At 36.0% G+C, this 18,033-nt stretch overlaps 1 protein-coding gene across 7 annotated transcripts in view; it reads left to right on the top strand.

The window, feature by feature from the left end:
- The window catches only part of VPS13B (vacuolar protein sorting 13 homolog B), a 1,055,144-nt gene that overhangs the window by 55,694 nt on the left and 981,417 nt on the right, over nucleotides 1-18,033 (top strand). For all 7 annotated transcript variants that reach the window (XM_056820764.1, XM_056820763.1, XM_056820760.1 and 4 more), the window contains one exon: nucleotides 2,199-2,319. In XM_056820764.1, the coding sequence (XP_056676742.1) occupies nucleotides 2,199-2,319 (121 nt within the window). The remainder of the gene's footprint in view (nucleotides 1-2,198; nucleotides 2,320-18,033) is intronic.

Here is an 18,033-nt window from a genome sequence, read left to right as displayed (position 1 = left end):
AGGATTAAAGAAAATACAGAATAAGAAAGCACATGCCGAGGCCTAGACAAGATAACCTCACATCATGAAAGAGACGCGTCTGCTCCAAAACGGAAGTCAAAAAGAGGCCAAGCCTATTCACAACCAGGTTTAAATACCCCGTCTTGCTCTCTGCCCAGGTGAGAATTCAGTGAGATTAGAGGGCATTCTGGGGAAGTGGAGCAAGGATTTCTGAGGATTGAAGACCTGGATTTGAGTCTTATTTTTACAAATATAAATGTAAAACAGTTGCAAGCACTTTTGTTCTCTTTCCTGTTCCTGAGGAAGGGGTTAAATTACTTTTGGAAAGTTTCCAGAGGTTTTTTCTCCTCAATGGTTGGCTGCCCTTCCCATCTGATAAAAGATCTTTCCCTTCATTCCAATCCTTTTTAATGCTTTAGTTACAACACTTGAAAAAATTTGTATGTATTGAGAACGTAAATAATAAATCTCTCCCAATGGATATTAATTAAAAACTTAAATTCCAAATTGACTTTCATTAAAATACTTTAATGTTTCCTTAAGATTCCAATTTTCCTTTCAAAATGTTCATTTTTTGCCTCTATTACTTTTACTATAGATAGGGTGGAGGTGACTATATTTAATAACCTAATAACGAATCTTATATGATTTCTGGACTGTTCAAATTTCCCTTTCCAATTGCATTTTACACAATTTGCATAAAAATTAATTTTCTTCACAGCACAAATGCATACCTATTTTGAGTACATCCATTATGATAGTATAACAAATTATGTTTGAATAGATATAAATTTCTTCTTATTCATAGTACATATTTTTCCAGCCAAGTAGAACATAGTTTGTTTCAATTTTAGCCATATACCAAATGCTTAATACCTATGTAAATTCACATATACTGATTAACAAATTAAACTTCTAAAATCCCAATGCTATCATGTAATCACTTGTTGCTATTTTTAAAGAACATTTCATTTTAAAATCCAACATTTAAATCTTAGAAAAAGTTCTCCCCAATTCATTATACCTGTTGCCTAAATGAATTTTACACATAAATATCTCATGTTTTACTAAGCATCTAATTTTTTTTTTGCCTTTGAAAAGTAAAAATTCCCTTTTGATGTTGAGCTGGCTATAATCACTCCTAATGATGATATGCAATTTTCTGGTTATAAGCCTTGTGCAGAATTAGATTATGTAACATATCACCTATAACTAATACATGATTATCACCATAAAATCACACTATTATCATAGTACATTTTCAGATTAATTAGCAATTTCCCAAAGTTACATATATAGATCTATAATATTAAATCTGAGAGAGTAGCCAAATTATGGGATAAAATTTCCCTTTGTGTATTCCAAATAAATCTTTCCTCTCTTTTCCTGGTGGGCCCTTTCCAAGATAGAAGATTTATGGAACAATATGTGAACAGTCTGTAGAGGAATTACCTCTTTTCATGGAGTACTGAACATTTTTGTAAACATCCAATTAGGAAAATACTGAGATAAGACCTGTAATGCAGATACACACAGCGACACATTAACAAATATTAAACACAGACTAAGGGAAGCATACTTTTAAATATTAAGGTGTTTACTCAAGATCTTGAGGAAGAGAAAAAAGAAGTGAAAAATACATCTTGCCTTTTCCAAAGGTACTGTCTCTTTAAAAGCTGTGAGGAGTGGAGAAAAGTTTTTTGGCTGTAAGAGCCTTAAGTGTAAACATTTGAAGAGGTGGGTGACAAGACTTTGAAATATGGGTTCCTCTCTGCTAGAACCAAGGATCTGGTGGTCATGAAGGTAGAAAAGGTGGACCCTTCATTCCCGGCCATTACCCCTCCTTCATCTAAGTGGAGGAAAATTCTTTGGAGGAGGAGAGGTTGCCAGTGACTGCCTAACCTGAATGGGAAAGCCCCACTCAGGATTGTTGTAAGATTTTGGATAAAGGCAAATTTTTTCTCCTGTGCCAAAGTCTACCATCCCTTCATCAGGGGACCACTGACTATAGATTTGAGTAAGATCCAAGAACTTAACCAGCTGTGGCTTGCTTGCTTTTAAGCCCTTTTTTAAAATGATGTGTTTAATTATTTAAGTAAATAGCTTTCTGCCTAATAGGACTTTATATTTAATCTTGGAGGTTATATTTAATGTGTTTAATTTTTTTATTCATTTTTTGTTTTTTAAATTAAAATTAGGATGACCATGAAAGTTGTGGTTCTAGTTCAACTAACAGAAGTGCTTCTGAGAACATAAAATCATCAGTGAAACCTAGACGCATTCAGCAAGCTACACCTACGGATCCTGACCTACCACCAGGTAACTGACTCAGAATGGAGTTTTTGAAAGTGCAGTAAAACTGAATATGCTCAAATATACTTAATAATGAAATAGTTACTTAGAGGAGTTGATGAATCTGTTATGTCATGAACGCAAATATTCCCTGCCTCTTCATACCTCAATTCCTCACTCTCCGAACTCTACCCTTCCTCCCTCACCCAGTTCAATCTGTTGTCAAAGTCTTGATTTCATCTCTGTAATAACTGAATATGCCCCTCCCTTTCCTCTGACATGGCCTCAGTCTGATGTAGGTCTTTATCATCCATGCTTGTAGTATTGGAATATTGCCTTCTGATATGTCTGCCTGTCTCAATTCTTTTCCTACACCAATCTAATATGATCATTCAATTAGGTTGTCAGTAAAGATTTATTACTACTTCATTTGCCCAGTCTGCTGAGGGAAGTCTTTATATGCTTGGGGTAGATATCACCTCAACTCATTGATGGGTTTGAGGCCTTTAGGTGACTCTCAATCTAGTTAACCCTCCTGCTGAGATTTTTTTTTTTTACTGGAGTGTAGCCACTGTGCATGTTAACAGTTTCTTGGGGCTCCAGGTGAGAATTGAAAAGGGCTTGGTAAGCCTTCACATCAAAGGTCTAGTCCTCCTAGAACATTCCATGCACCCCTGGCTCTCCTATTTACCAGCTTTATGACTGTGGGCAAGTGACAATATCTCTAAGGATGAATGAGTGAAAGAAAAAAAACATTTATTAAAATATTACAGTGTACAAAGCATATTGTGCTAAGCTCTGGTGACACAGATGTGAAAGCAAAGATCTCTACTTTCAAGGAGCTTATATTTTAGAGAGAAAAACAACATGTATAGGGAGCAGTGGCAGTATCTAACATGCCTCAAAGTGGTCAGTGACTTAGGAAAATGTCTCCCTCAAGCATGTGAAGAATTCAACAGGGGTTTGGATGGATAATTTTCTCCAACAGCTACAAAGGAGTCTGAAGGAAGTACTGTGGGCTACCTCGAGTTGTCCAGACATTGAAGATGCCAAAGATATCCACTTCATCCTGGGCCATCTTTAGTCATCCTGACATATTTCACCATTGGACTTTGATGTCTCTGGAAGACTGTGAGAGACTGATAACTTTGTGCAGCTCTACCTTACTTATATCCTATTTAAGTGTTAGGTACTAGGGATATAAAAAAAGAGGCAAAAGATAGTTTCTGATCTCAGGCACCTCACAATTTAATGTAAATTAAGTTACACATAGTAAGCTGTCTACAGGATTATAATGAAATAACAGAGGGAAGACACTGGAATTAAGAGGAATTGACCAAGGCTTCCCGTAGAAATTAGGATTTTAGTTGGGACTTAAAGGAAGCCAGGGAAGTCAGTAGTTGCCAAAGAAGGAAGAGTATTCCAGGTATAGGAACAGGTAGAGGAAATTCCTTGAGCTGAGAGATGTAGTGTCCTGTTCATGGAACAGTTATGGGCCAATGTCACAACATCTAAAGAGTACATGACAGGGAATATGATATAAGAAGACTGAAAAATGTATGGGGGAAAAGATGTTAATTATATAAAAATATTGGACTGAATTATTTAAGAATTGGGTCACCAGGAATTTATATTAATTCCAGAGAGATTTATTTACAATTTATTTACAAAGTATAGAAAGAGCGAAGGAAGAAAACCAGAGAGAGGATAGGGTAAGATAACTAGCCTAAGAACTAAGTAATTTACTCCCTGCCCCTGACTCAACCCGGGCAGGGTGAGTTAGTTTCAGCTGGCCTAGGCAAAGCCAAGGACCTGGGGAAAACTCTCTCCAGAAGTAGGTCTCTCCTAAGGCCAATTTCTTCAGAAAATATCCAGAAAGGAGTCAGTCTTTTTACTTACCACATGTCAGTCCAAAGGGAAGAGATTTAAGAACAGCCTCACCAGGAATAGGGTCTCAGGTCCAGTTAGCAGATTCTTCTCTAGTCTCCAACTCAGAACTCCAGAAGAAGTTGAAGTCCATGTTGAACTCCACTAAGGAAATTGTCACTCCCTTTTAAAGACAATTTCTTTTGTGGCACTTCCTGTGCTTTCCCCTAATTTTACATCTACCAATCACAGTTGAAGCTTTGTTTTAAGACTGCCCAGGAGCAGTCAGTTTAATTCTGATTCGTCACCCACTATTGTACACGTGGGTCACAGATCTCCCCCACTCAAGTGTGAATGGGGTGTTTACACCTTTGGTTATTAAATCTAAAAATGGGCAGATCTCCCCACTCAACGTTTAAGCAAGGTGTTTACACTTTTGGTGATTAAATCTAAAAATAGGCTGGGGTTACAATTTAATCTTGGCCATCAGGGGGGAGTTAATTTCTTTTTCACAATCAGGGGAGACTTAAATTTAATCTTCACAAAAACTAGAAGGGGTGTTAGGTTATAAAGGACTTGGAATGCCAAACAGACCATTAAAAAATAAACAAACCCCTTACTTTCTATCCTAGAATCAATACCAGATATTGATTCCAAGGCAGAAGAGTCACAAGAGCTAGGCATACAGCTGGGAAGTTTTTAAGGCCAGATTTGAACCTGGGACCTCCCATCTTTAGGGCCTGGCTTTTTATATACTGAGCCATTTAGCTACTCCCAGTAGTATTTTATATTTGATCCTAGAGACAATAGATATTCTATCCATTGCAGCATCCAACCATTTGGAATTTCTTTTTTCTTAAATGAAAAAATTTTATTTTTAGTTATAAATTCTCTCCCTCTTTCCACTTCCTCCTCCATCTATTGAAAAGGAAAGAAATATGATACACATTATACATAACATGCAAAAGATATTCCACATTAACCATGTTGCCAAAAAGAAAAAGCAAGAAAAAGTGGGGGGAATGTTCCATGTTTTAGTCTTTAGATTTCTAATGTGAGCATAAGGCTTTATACATAATAGAAAATTAATAAATATTTCTTAAATTGAATTATAAAATTGGTTTCATTATTTCAACATTGTAGCTGCTTTGAGTTATGAAGTTTGCAGCTCATCCTTAATCTTAATTTTTTGTTTATCATCTTCTCATATATGCTCCACGTAGGAACGGACTATTTAGTGATCTGAAGGACTTCCTTTAGTTTAGTTTTTTAAAATTAAAGTCATTAAATTAAAAAGAAAAACCACCAGATGACTATTAAAAATGAATAGAAAAACTAATTATAGCTAAAAATAAATTTGATGTGTCATGACTTTAAAGAATGTGTATAAGCCTGCCAAATGTTTGTTTTTAGGATGAGCATGGTCTTAAAAAAGGATGTGCCTGTTATTGTTTTATTGGCATTCTACAGATTAAAAAGATTAGCCTCTTCACGGAAAATGAGCCATATTCTTTTCAGCTTCTGTTGTGCTTTTAATGTAATAAAGATATTATTTCCTTTGGCACATAACAATGTTAACTTTTTCACATTTATTTATAGCTGTAACATAGAATTGAAACTAAAATAGAGAAAATTTTACTTTTTGTTTATGACCCATAAGGGACTATCTTATAGAGGGTACTATTAAGGTTTCTAGGGCCCATGAGTCATTTAAACATTCTGTAACGTGGAAAATGCTAGAAATATCACCCTCCAAATGACTTGTTTTAAAAAGTTCTATGTTTTAAATAATATTTTTGCATATATTTAATGATGAGTTATAAAATGTTTACTTTTGTGAGTTATAAATAGGCTTGATAATAATTTTATGAAGAATCAGTAAGCCTACATTACTAAATAGTATGGCTTAGGTTATACAAGTATGATAGATCCCATCCTTAAGGAAGTTCTATTCTTTTTTAGGAAAATGTTAAGGAAAAGGATATTCTTTTTTGGGAAGTCACTGAGATGGCGAGTGGATTTAGGGGACTTGTTTTACACACATTTTCCAGCAAAAATGGCAGTTTTGACACAAACCTTTTTTTATTGATATTTTTTTATATGGTTAAAATTTTTACTAGTAATATTCCCACTCTGGTCCCTCATGATTGAGCTATCCTATATAAAAACTTTAAAAATTAAGTTTAAAAACAAGAGGAAAAAATAAGTAAAAACTGATCAATACATCAAAATATCTGTATGTAATCACACACACACACAGAGTGTTCCACAGTTGTGGATCTCTTACCTTGACAAAAAAGGAATGGGGTGGAGAAATCTCATTTTTCTTCTTTGGGACCATTCCTTTTTCTTTTTTATCATTTTTAGTAACATTTTCATTTGTGTTATGATTATTCTTTCCATTTATGTTATTGTAGCAGTTTTGTATTTTGGTTTTCTTTGTTCTACTTAGTTAATTCTGCATTAGATTATATAAATATTTCCTTGCTTCTCTGTATTTATCATATTAGTTGTTTTTTGAAGAGTTTTTCATTACGTTCCTGTGCTATAATTTGTTTAATTTCTTAGGTGAAGGACATCTCCTTTGTTTTCAATTCTCTTCTAATACAAAAGTGCTACTATATATATTTATTTATATGGGGAGTTTTTTCTTATCTGTGGCCCTTTGAAGATAAAAGCTGTGAACTTTAAAATTACTCCACCCTACTTAGACAGTACTTTATGGGAAGATAAAGTTATAACCTCCTGATTGAACAATGAAGATACTTAGTTCTGACCTTATAGTGAAGCTAGAAGTTAAGCTAAGTCTATTTTTAGACCTTAATACAAAAAGATGTTAAGTACCTATAAAGGTTAAATTAATCATAAAAAGGTCAAGTAACTAACAAAAGGTGAACTTAAGTGAAAAAAACAAAGAAGTGTTAAGTAACTCAAAAATCTAATCAAAGAAGGTGAGAACTAAATAATGGGCAGTCCTGTAGAAAAGCGTCTGCTGTGATTGGTAGACTTGAAAATTTAGGGGAGGTGACACAAGAGAAAGGATCTTCAAAAAGGGGTCATAAGAGCAGCCTGGGAAATCAGTTCAGGCGAGGAACTCAGTCTGGAGGAGCTCAGTGGTGAGTGATAAGACTGACTCCTTTTCCCTTGGGCTCATCGAGGCCCCTTTGGCCAAGGCCTTTTAACTGCTGCCTGGCTCAACCTGAGCCAGAGCAGTTTAAATTAACTCTTTCCCTCTCCCTTTCTCTTCTCCTTAATTCCTTCTCTCTATATTTATAATTAAAATCACCATAATTTCCACCTGACTTGATTTTATTATTTGGGATTTTCCCTGGTGACCAATTAAATTAATTTTAAGTCACAACACTAAAATTATTTTTACAGAGCTTAGTAAAAGAATCTCTGGGTCAAAGTCACTTATTTGCATAATTCCAAATAACTTTCCAGTATGGTTGTTCACAGCTTCATTAAAAATTCACCAATGTGCATGTCTTTCCGTAATTGTTGTTGTAATTGCAGAAGAGAAAAATTTCAATAAATATTTATTAAGTTGTTATATGCTAGGCAATTTTACCAAGGTAGAGATGAAGTAGGCCCTGCACTAGGATGGTGGCTGTGTAAGTGGAGGGGAAGAAGGATATAGGAGGTATTTCTGAAGTAGCATCAATAAGACTTAGCAACTTAATGGACATGGAAGCTGAAGGAGAATGAGCTGAGGATGATTCTGAGATTGTTATCTTGATTTGGTTATTTCCTTTGATACTATAAATTGTATCTCCTAGCACTGAACCTGGGATCAGAAAACCCAAAATTCAAATCCAGCTTCAGACACTTATTTGTTGTGTGACCCTGGGCACGTTATATAACCTTTATTTCTTTCAATTTCCTCAACTTTAAAATGAGTGTTGTAATAGCACCTACCTTACAGAGTTGTTATGAAGAGCAAATGAGATAATATTTGTAAAATGTGCTTAGCACATCATAGCTAATTTAGAAATGCTTCCCCTTTCTCTTTACCATCCTCCCCCTTACCCCCTTGCTTCCTTCCTTCATGCCATTTTGTTGTGTTTGACATTTATCTTTGTCTTCCTAATAAGTTATCCACAGGAGGTCTGTGAAGTATCTTGAGAGCCTTCTTTTGTTATATGATTACCTATGGAACACATGTACTCTTCATTTTCTGCTTCCTTTGTTAGTTGGAAGGAGCTAGATTGTAAGGCTTTAAAAACCAAACAAGATTTTATATGAGATTTTGGAGTTGAGAGGGAATCATTGGAATTTGTTGAATGGAAAGTGGTACTGATGAGGTTAGACCTGCTTTAAAACCTTAGTAGAGCATGAATTGGAGTGGGGAAAAGTTAAGGCTTGGAAGAGAATCCAATGTACTATTTCTTTTTTTTTTTTAAAACCCATACCTTCCATCTTAGTATCAATACTGTATATTGGTTCTAAGGCAGAAGAATAGTAAGGACCAGGCAATGGGGAATAAGTGACTTGCCCAGGGTCATACAGCTAGGAAATGTCAGCACATTGTTTCAGAGGTTTAGGTGTGAGGTCATTAGTTTTTGAACCATGGTGATAGAAATGTCAGAGGAGAGAAGGTGACATATATGAGAGATGTTACTAAGGTAAAACTGCTAGGTCTTAGCAACTGATTTAATATGGGATGAAAGAGAGTTGTGTAAAGAGTAAATTTATGCTTGAAACTGAATATAACAATTGTTGGTCACCAAGGATTTTAATTTCTTAAAATCCTAAATGAAACACTCAAGTCAGGATGGAATTTTATGGTGATTTAATTACAATAGGAGGAAGAACTTAAGAAAGAGAGAGAGAGAGAAAGAGTTAACTCAAATTGCTTCTGCTCAGGCTGAGCCAGGCAGGAGTTCAAGGCTTTGGCCAAGGGCAGCCTTCCCCTGAGAGCCAAGGGAAAGGGGAGTCAGTCCTTTTCACTCATGTGACTGATTGAAGGAAAACTGTCTGTGGGAGCTCGAGTTCCAGGATCTAACTGGCGCCTAACCCTCTCCACAGGAAGTCACGAGAACTGCAAAGGCAGTTCTCTACTTAACTTCCTGCGTCTCACATGTGCCAATGGTGGCTCAAGTTTAGGACAGCCCACGGGACAGTCAGTTGTTTCTGATTTGTCATTTGTTAGCACATGCCCATATACTATGGGTGTGTACATCCTTGGGTGCTAGACTAAGCAAGATGGGGAAAATCTAAAAATCACAGTTGGGAGTCAAAAATAATAACTAGGTTGTGAACCCAAATTGCTGGGAGGATGATGGTGCCCCTGATAGCATTAGGGAAGTTTAAGAGGGGCTTGGTTTTTTTGGGGGGGGAAAGATAATAAGTTCAGTTTTGGACATGTTTTGGTTACATGTCTATGTGACATCAAGTTTCACATAATTGACCATTGGAGATGTGAGTTTAGAGGTCAGAAGAGAGACTAGGAGTGGACAAGTAGATTTCAGAATCATCAGCATAGAGATAATTGAATCTATAGGAACTGATGTATCATCAAACAAAATAGTAGAGAGGGAGAAAAAAAACATATCCCAGAATACAGTCCTATGGAACACCCACAGCTAGCTGGCACTTGGATGAAGGACTAGAAAAGGAACCTGAGGAGCGGTGAGACAAGTAGCATAACCAGGAAGAGTAGTGTCATGAAAACTTAGAGAGAAAAGGGTATCAGGAAGAAGCAGTTGTCAGAGAGATCAAGAAGGATGAGGATTTGAAAAAGTCCTTTAGATTTGGCAGTTAAGAGATCTCTTGTAAAGTTCCTATCTTCCTACTCTTTTGATTTCATCATGACCTCCAATCTTCCAGTCCCTAAGTTTTCTTTGTCTAGGCCATCTCCTCTGGACTAGCCACTGTCTTCTTTTCTTCATTTTGATTTCTTGGTGAATTACTTCAGCTATCTACTGTCTTATTCTCATGTCCATGGCTCTCTGATATTTCCTGTTGTACCCTGCCAACCCTCAGTTTTAGATCACTCCCACCATCTAATGTCACCTTTGTTCTTACACTTATGCTACTGAAGGAAGGTGGAGAAAAATCACACAACCATTCTGAATGGGTCCACTGCAAATTTATGTTACACAAACTCAACTTGGCCCTCACTGGGCTCTCACTAGGAAGTTCTGCTATGCCTTCCTTTATCTCACTATCCAATTCTCCTTAGCAATTCTTCCAAATTTTTTCATTCTCCCCTAAACCTTCCATGATTTCCCTTCCCTCTTCTCCCTCTCTTGGCTGAAAATCTTGTTTCATATTTTACAGAAAAAATGTTGAGGCCATTCACTGTGAGTTCTGTGTTCTATCTCTCAGATGCTTTCTGACACTATCTTCTTATTCATCTTTGTCTCAAATGAAGAAATCACCCGACTCCTTACCCAGGCTAACTCCTCTAACTTTCCCTAACCAACGGCAATCCCATTGCATCCTGCTTCTTCCAAAAGACTGCTCCCTATATCATTCTCTCTTTCAGTCTTTCATTCTTGCTCATTCCCTCCTGTCTACAAACATTCCTGTGTCTTCCCCCATCCTCATAAAACCTTTACTTGATATTTCCCCTCCCTGCTAACTATTGCATTTTATTTTCTTGGCTTTGCTGCTGAATTCCTTGAAAAGGCCATTTATTACAGATGGTTCTGTTTTTCTCTCCTCTCACTTCTTAATCTCTTACAATTTGACTTCTGATCTCATCAAAACTGCTCTCTCCAAAATTACCAGTGTTCTCTTAATTGCCAAATCCAGTGGCCTTTTAAAAATGTCTTAGCCTTCTTGATAGCTCTGTGGTCTTTGACACTGCTAGTCTATCTTTTCTTCTTTTCTAGTTTGTGTGTGTGACTAATCTCTCTTTGTCCTCCTATCTTTCAGTCCACTCCCTCTTAATCTGCTTGATCTTCATCTAAGTTATGTCCTATAACCTGAGAGCTGGTCTTTCTTTTCTTCTATACTATACTTGTTGATCTCATCAGCCTTGGGTTTAATAACTATTACTATGATGATAATTATAAATTTACTTATGTCTTAACCTTCCATAAAATCTTTCAAATTGTTTTCTAGTTTTCCCAGCAATTTTTGTCAAAGGAAGTGGTCCTTATACTTGAAATTTTCATTATTGGATTGAATCACATTTTTTTTTATGACTTGCTGCTAATTCTTGCTTATCTGTTCCTTTGACCTACTTTTTTTTTAAACTACTACTGAGTTGTTTTGCCTAATACTGCTTTACAGTTTGATATCTGTTAATATTGTTTCCCCACATTCCTACTTTTTTTGGTTAATATTCTTTTACAATAAGCCATATTGTATGATTCTCATGATATGTGCATTCATTGTTTCACTTTAAGATATACTCTTATTATCAGTTCTAGCTTGCCTGACTTTGTGATTATTTGCACTCATCATATAGTCATTAACATGTGTTGTCATTGGTATTGTCCTTGCCTCTTGGGAAAAATGATCTTTATAAAGGTTGATGTTCATTTTGGTGTTCAGCTTCCTTGAGTTGTAACTATAGTCACTTGTGCTTGATTCCTAGGTGCTACTTTTGAGTCTTCTTGCTTCCTTTCTCTTCTTGATCACTAAATCCTGTCATTATTTCCTCCTTGATATCTTTTGAATCTGTTCCCTTCATTTCTGCTTTAATGTCATCATTGTAACAAAGGTCTTTTTATTGGCTGCCTACAGTACTAAAAAAAACTTCCTCACAGTTACCAGGTTATCTTTTACATCATAGCCAAATTAATCATTGGCCATAGGATTTATATCTGGAAAATACTTTCAAGATCATAGAGTCTAAAATCGTCAGTTTGTTAATGAGGAATCTCAGTACCTTAACCCTAAAGAGGAAAAAGGTATTGGCTAAGATCTTATAGTTTAGTAAGCAGCAGAGCCAGGATACAAATTTAGGTTTTCTGACTCTAAGCTGTTGTTTTCTTTTTGAATTACTCTTATATCTTTTCCCTACTTTTTTCTCATTTTTCTTTGACCTGCCTTATTTAATTTTTGAATTCTTTTTTGAGTTCTTTCAGCCCTTGAGACTGGTTTCCATTTTTCTTTGAAACTTTGCATGTGGTTGCTTGGATCTTAGTGTCTGTCCGCTGTCGATTCTTTGATTTGTTCTTTGTTGTCATAGAAATTTTTGATAGGAGTTTCTTGTGCTATTTACTCATTCCTGGCCTTTTTTTTTTTGGCTGTGGATTGGGGATTCTTTAAGCTGCTAATTCTGTCTCCTCTAGTACTGACTTGTAGGGCTCTGCACTGTGAGCAATTTTGTTCTGGGGCTAGATTTTTAATGTAGCAGTGAAGGCTTGAAAGGGCCCATGGACTTCCGGACCTCACTGTGAGTTGGTGCCAGGATCTGGGATTTCAAGGGGTGGATCTCAGGTGTTCTTTTGATGGTGTAGCCCAGGTCCCAGGATTCTAAAGTTGGCCTGTGCCCAGTCATGGAACTTCGCACAGCAGATGGCAGGGGGAGTTGGCCAGCACTCCTCTGTGTGCAGTTTTTCTTCTGGTTCTCCCTTATCCTGTAAAAATCAACTCTCTGCCTATCTTTCAAGTTGTATTCAGAAGGAGAGCTCCCTCACTCTGTCTTGATGTTGGTTTTTGACTCCTATTATTTTGAGGCACTTTTTAGCATATGTGCTGATGCAGCAAGCACTGAGGCCCTTTTAAAAGATTGGTTTGGAAAGATTATCAGATTTTGCTGCTATTAAGCCGCCATCTTGATTCCACCTCTAGATTTTCTATTTCTAAATGTAATTCTTCTTTCACTAGATGGCTCTGCCTTCTCCTTTTTACACAAAACTAACTTTACTTCTTTCTTCAGTATCTTCTCATTGTTTGCCAAGTGGAGTCTGTATCCCTTAACCTGGCATTAACACCCTTTAACAACCTGGTGCCTTCTTACCTTTTCAGTCTTCTCTTATATTTCTATCTTCTCTCTGTGCCATTTTTTAGTTCAACTTTCATTGGCATGGTCTTTCCAAATTTAGTGCTAGCTTTCTTTTAATCATACTTTTTCTCTATATGTTAGCAATTCTTCAATCCCATTTTGCCCTTTATAATCTGCACTTTTTGAAATGCTGGACATTCTTTTAAGATCTGCTGGAAAACCACCTTTTCTAATACTTCCTGTTAATTGACCATTTTATTAAGTATCTGTTATGTGTCAAATACTGTGCCAGGGACTGGGGATAAACAAATACGAAGACTAAAACAATCCTTACTCTCAAAGAGCTTGTTTTTCTTCTATTCCTTTTTCTTTTTTTAAACTCTTAGGTTCTGTCTCAGAATCCATGCTAAGTTTCATTTCTAAGGTAGAAGAGAGCAGTAAGGGCTAGACAATTGAGGTTAAGTGACTTACCCAGCATAACACAGCTATGAGCTTGCCTTTCTAAAAATTATCTTTCATTCCTTGGACCTCAAGTAATTATTTATATTTATGAGGTTATCTATTTTACTTTAAATTTATTATGTTTTTGTTGTTTAGATATTATAGTCATGTGCTGCTATATTTTTAGTAGGCAACTTAGTGGCACAGTGGATACATCTTTGGGCCTATAGTCAGGAAGAATTAGTTCTCATTTAGCCTTATTTACATACTAATTATGTGATCCTGGGTAGGCTACTTAACTTCTACCTCAATTTCTTCAACAGCAAAGAGGATAGCAATAGCACTTACCTTCTAGGGTTGTTGTGAGGAAAAAAGAGATAATATTTGTAAAGTGTTTAGGAATAGTGTCTGGTACATAGCAGGTACTTCCCTTAGCTCTCTGAAGGCAGAGCTCATGTCTTCCTTTTCATTGTGTGTCTTTTCTTGTACCTAGCACAGTATTTGATGCATAAATGGATGAAAGTAAATTGACAGACCTCACACCCATCTGTGAGATAGGGGGATGTCTAATCCAAGAATATGAAGACTTTCTCTGGCAAAATGGACAGATGAGAACCATTTGTTGCAACAGCCATGAAGGTGGCTGAAACAGTCTCTGTGAAGTAAGCTTAGAGCTTGTTCAGAGATTGAAGACTTCAAGGTTATCCACTACATTCTTCCTCCCCCCCACCCAATTTAAACATTATTTTATTTGGTCATTTTCAAATAATATTCCTTGGAAACAAAGATCCTTTTCTTATCCTCTCCCCCTCCCAATAGCCCTCACCTAGCCAATGCACAATTCTACTGGGTATCCCATGTGTCCTTGCTTCAAATCCATTTCTATGTTGTTGGTATTTGTATTAGGGTGTTTAGAGTCTCTCCTCATTCCTGTCACTTCTACCCCTGTAGTCAAGCAGTTGCTTATCTTTGGTGTTTTTACCCCCACAGTTTGTCCTTTGCTTGTGGATAGTGTTTTTTTCTTCTGGATCCCTGCAGAATGTTCAGGGACGTTGTATTGACACTAATGGAGAAGTCCATTACGTTCTCTTGTACCACAGTGTGTCAGTCTCTGTGTACAATGTTTTCCTGGTTCTGCTCCTTTCGCTCTGCATCACTTCCTGGAGGTTATTCTAGTCTCCATGGAATTCCTCCACTTTATTATTATTCCTTTTAGCACAATAGTATTCCATCACCAACATATACCACAATTTGTTCAGCCATTCCCCAATTGAAGGGCATCCCCTCATTTTCCAATTTTTGGCCACCACAAAGAGTGCAGCTATGAATATTCTTGTACAAGTCTTTTTCCTTATTATTTATTTGGGGTACAAACCCAGCAGTGGTATGGCTGGATCAAAGGGCAGACAGTCTTTTAGTGCCCTTTGGGCATAGTTCCAAATTGCCCTCCAGAATGGTTAGATCAATTCACAACTCCACCAGCAATGAATTAATGTCCCGACTTTGCCACATCCCTTCCAGCATTCATTACTTTCCTTTGCTGTCATATTAGCCAATCTGCTAGGTGTGAGGTGATACCTCAGAGTTGTTTTGATTTGCATCTCTCTGATTATAAGAGATTTAGAACACTTTTTCATGTGCTTACTAATAGTATTGATTTCTTTGGCTGAAAACTGCCTGTTCATGTCCCTTGCCCATTTATCAATTGGAGAATGGCTTGATTTTTTTATACAATTGATTTAGCTCTTTATAAATTTGAGTAATTAGACCTTTGTCAGAAGATTTTGTTATGAAAATTATTTCCCAATTTGTTGCTTCCCTTCTCAATTTGGTTGCATTGGTTTTGTTTGTACAAAAACTTTTAAATTTGATGTAATCAAAATTGTTTATTTTACATTTTGTGACTCTTTCTATGTCTTGCTTGGTTTTAAAGTCTTTTCCTTCCCACAGGTCTGACATGTATATTATTCTGTGATAACCTAATTTACTTATAGTTTCCTTCTTTATGTTCAAGTCATTCACCCATTGTGAGTTTAGCTTGATGTAGGGTGTGAGGTGTTGATCCAAACCTAGTCTGTCCCACACTGTCTTCCAGTTTTCCCAGCAGTTTTTCTCAAATAGTGGGCTTTTGTCCCAGAAGCTGGGCTCTTTGGGTTTGTCATATACTGTCTTACTGGGGTCACTTACCCCAAGTCTATTCCACTGATCCTCCTTTCTGTCTCTTAGCCAGTACCAAATTGTTTTGATGACCACTGCTTTATAATAGAGTTTGAGATCTGGGACTGCAAGGCCACCTTCCTTTGTATTTTTTTTTATTATTTCCCTGGATATCCATGACCCTTTTTTCTTCCAAATGAACTTTGTTATGGTTTTCTCTAATTGAGTAAAAAAGTTTTTTGGAAGTTCAATGGGTATGTCACTAAATAGATAAATAAGATTGGGTAGGATGGTCATTTTTATTATATTGGCTCGTCCTACCCATGAACAGTGAATATTTTTCCAATTGCTCAAGTCTAGTTTTAATTGTGTGGAGAGTGTTTTGTAGTTGTGTTCATATAGTTTCTGTGTATGTCTTGGGAGATAGATTCCTAAGTATTTTATTTTGTCTAAGGTGATTTTGAATGGGATTTCTCTTTCCAATTCTTGCCGCTGAGCTGTGTTGGAAATATATAGAAATGCTGATGACTTATGTGGATTTATTTTGTAACCTCCAACTTTGCTAAAGTTGTTGATTATTTCAACTAGCTTTTTGGTTGATTCTCTAGGATTCCTTAAGTAGACCATCTTTTCATCCTCAAAGAGCGATAGCTTGATTTCCTCCTTGCCTATTTTGATGCCTTCAATTTCTTTTTCTTTTTTAATTGCTACTGGTAGTGTTTCTAGTATAATATTAAATAATAGAGGTGATAATGGGCATCCTTGTTTCACTCCTGATCTTATTGGGAAGGCTTCGAGTTTATCCCCATTGCATATGATGTTGGTTGATGGTTTTAAATAGATACTGTTTATTATTTTTAGGAAAGACCCTTCTATTCCTATGCTTTCTAGTGTTTTTAATAGGAATGGGTGTTGTATTTTATGAAAGGCTTTTTCTGCATCTATTGAGATAATCATGTGATTTTTGTCTGTTTGTTGATATGGTCAATTATGTGGATGGTTTTCCTAATATTGAACCAGCCCTGCATTCCTGGTATAAATCCTACTTGATCATAGTGAATGATCCTCCTGATCACTTGCTGGAGTCTTTTTGCTAGTATCCTATTTAAGATTTTTGCATCTATATTCATTAGGGAGATTGGTCTATAGTTTTCTTTCTCCTTTTTTGACCTGCCTGGCTTTGGAATCAGTACCATGTTTGTGTCATAAAAGGAATTTGATAGAACTCCCTCTTTGCTTATTATGTCAAATAGTTTGTATAGTATTGGGATTAGCTGTTCTGTGAATGTTTGATAGAATTCACTTTTGAATCCATCAGGCCCTGGGGATTTTTTCTTAGGGAGTTCTTTGATGGCCTGTTGGATTTCTTTTTCTTATATAGGATTATTTAAGAATTCTATTTCTTCTTCTGTTAATCTAGGTAATTTATATTTTTGTAAATATTCATCCATATCACCTAGGTTGGTATATTTATTGTCATATAGTTGGGCAAAGTAGTTTTTAATGATTGCCTTAATTTCCTCTTCGTTGGAGGTGAGGTCCCCCTTTTCATCTTTGATGCTGTTAATTTGCCTTTCTTCTTTCCTTTTTTAAATTAGATTGACCAGTACTTTGTCTATTTTGTCTGTTTTTTCAAAGTATCAGCTTCTAGTCTTTTTTATTACTTTAATAGTTCTATCATTTTTGATTTTATTAATTTCTCCCTTAATTTTTCGGATCTCTAGTTTGGTTTTCTTCTGGGGGTTTTTAATTTGTTCTCTTTCAAGTTTTTTGATTTGCATTTCCAATTCATTGATCTCTGCCCTCCCTAATTTGTTAATATATGCACTCAAGGATATGAATTTTCCTCTACATACTGCTTTGGCTGCATCCCATAAGGTTTGAAAGGATGTCTCACCATTGTCATTTTCCTCAATGAAATTATTAATTGTTTCTATGATTTCTTCTCTAACTAACAGATTTTGGAGTATCATATTATTTAATTTCCAATTAATTTTTGATTTGGGTCTCCATGTACCCTTACTGATCATTATTTTTATTGCCTTATGATCTGAAAAGGTTGCATTTATTATTTCTGCTTTTCTGCATTTGTATGCCATGTTTCTGTGACCTAGTGTATGATCTATCTTAATGAATGTGTCATATGGTGCTGAGAAGAAGGTGTATTCCTTTTTGTCCCTATTTATTTTTCTCCATATGTCTATTAACTCTCATTTTTTAAGATTTCATTCACATCTTTTAACTCTTTCTTATTTATTTTTTGGTTTGATTTATCTAAATTTGATAGTGGATGGTTCAAGTCTCCCACTAATATGGTTTTACTGTCTATTTCCTCCTTCAATTCTTCTAGTTTTTCCATTAGAAATTTGGGT

Source organism: Monodelphis domestica, chromosome 3 (assembly GCF_027887165.1).
Source record: "Monodelphis domestica isolate mMonDom1 chromosome 3, mMonDom1.pri, whole genome shotgun sequence".
In the NCBI taxonomy this organism is placed as follows: domain Eukaryota; kingdom Metazoa; phylum Chordata; class Mammalia; order Didelphimorphia; family Didelphidae; genus Monodelphis; species Monodelphis domestica.
The sequence above is the reverse complement of the archived record's forward strand: the minus strand, read 5'-3'. Positions and strand labels throughout refer to the sequence as shown.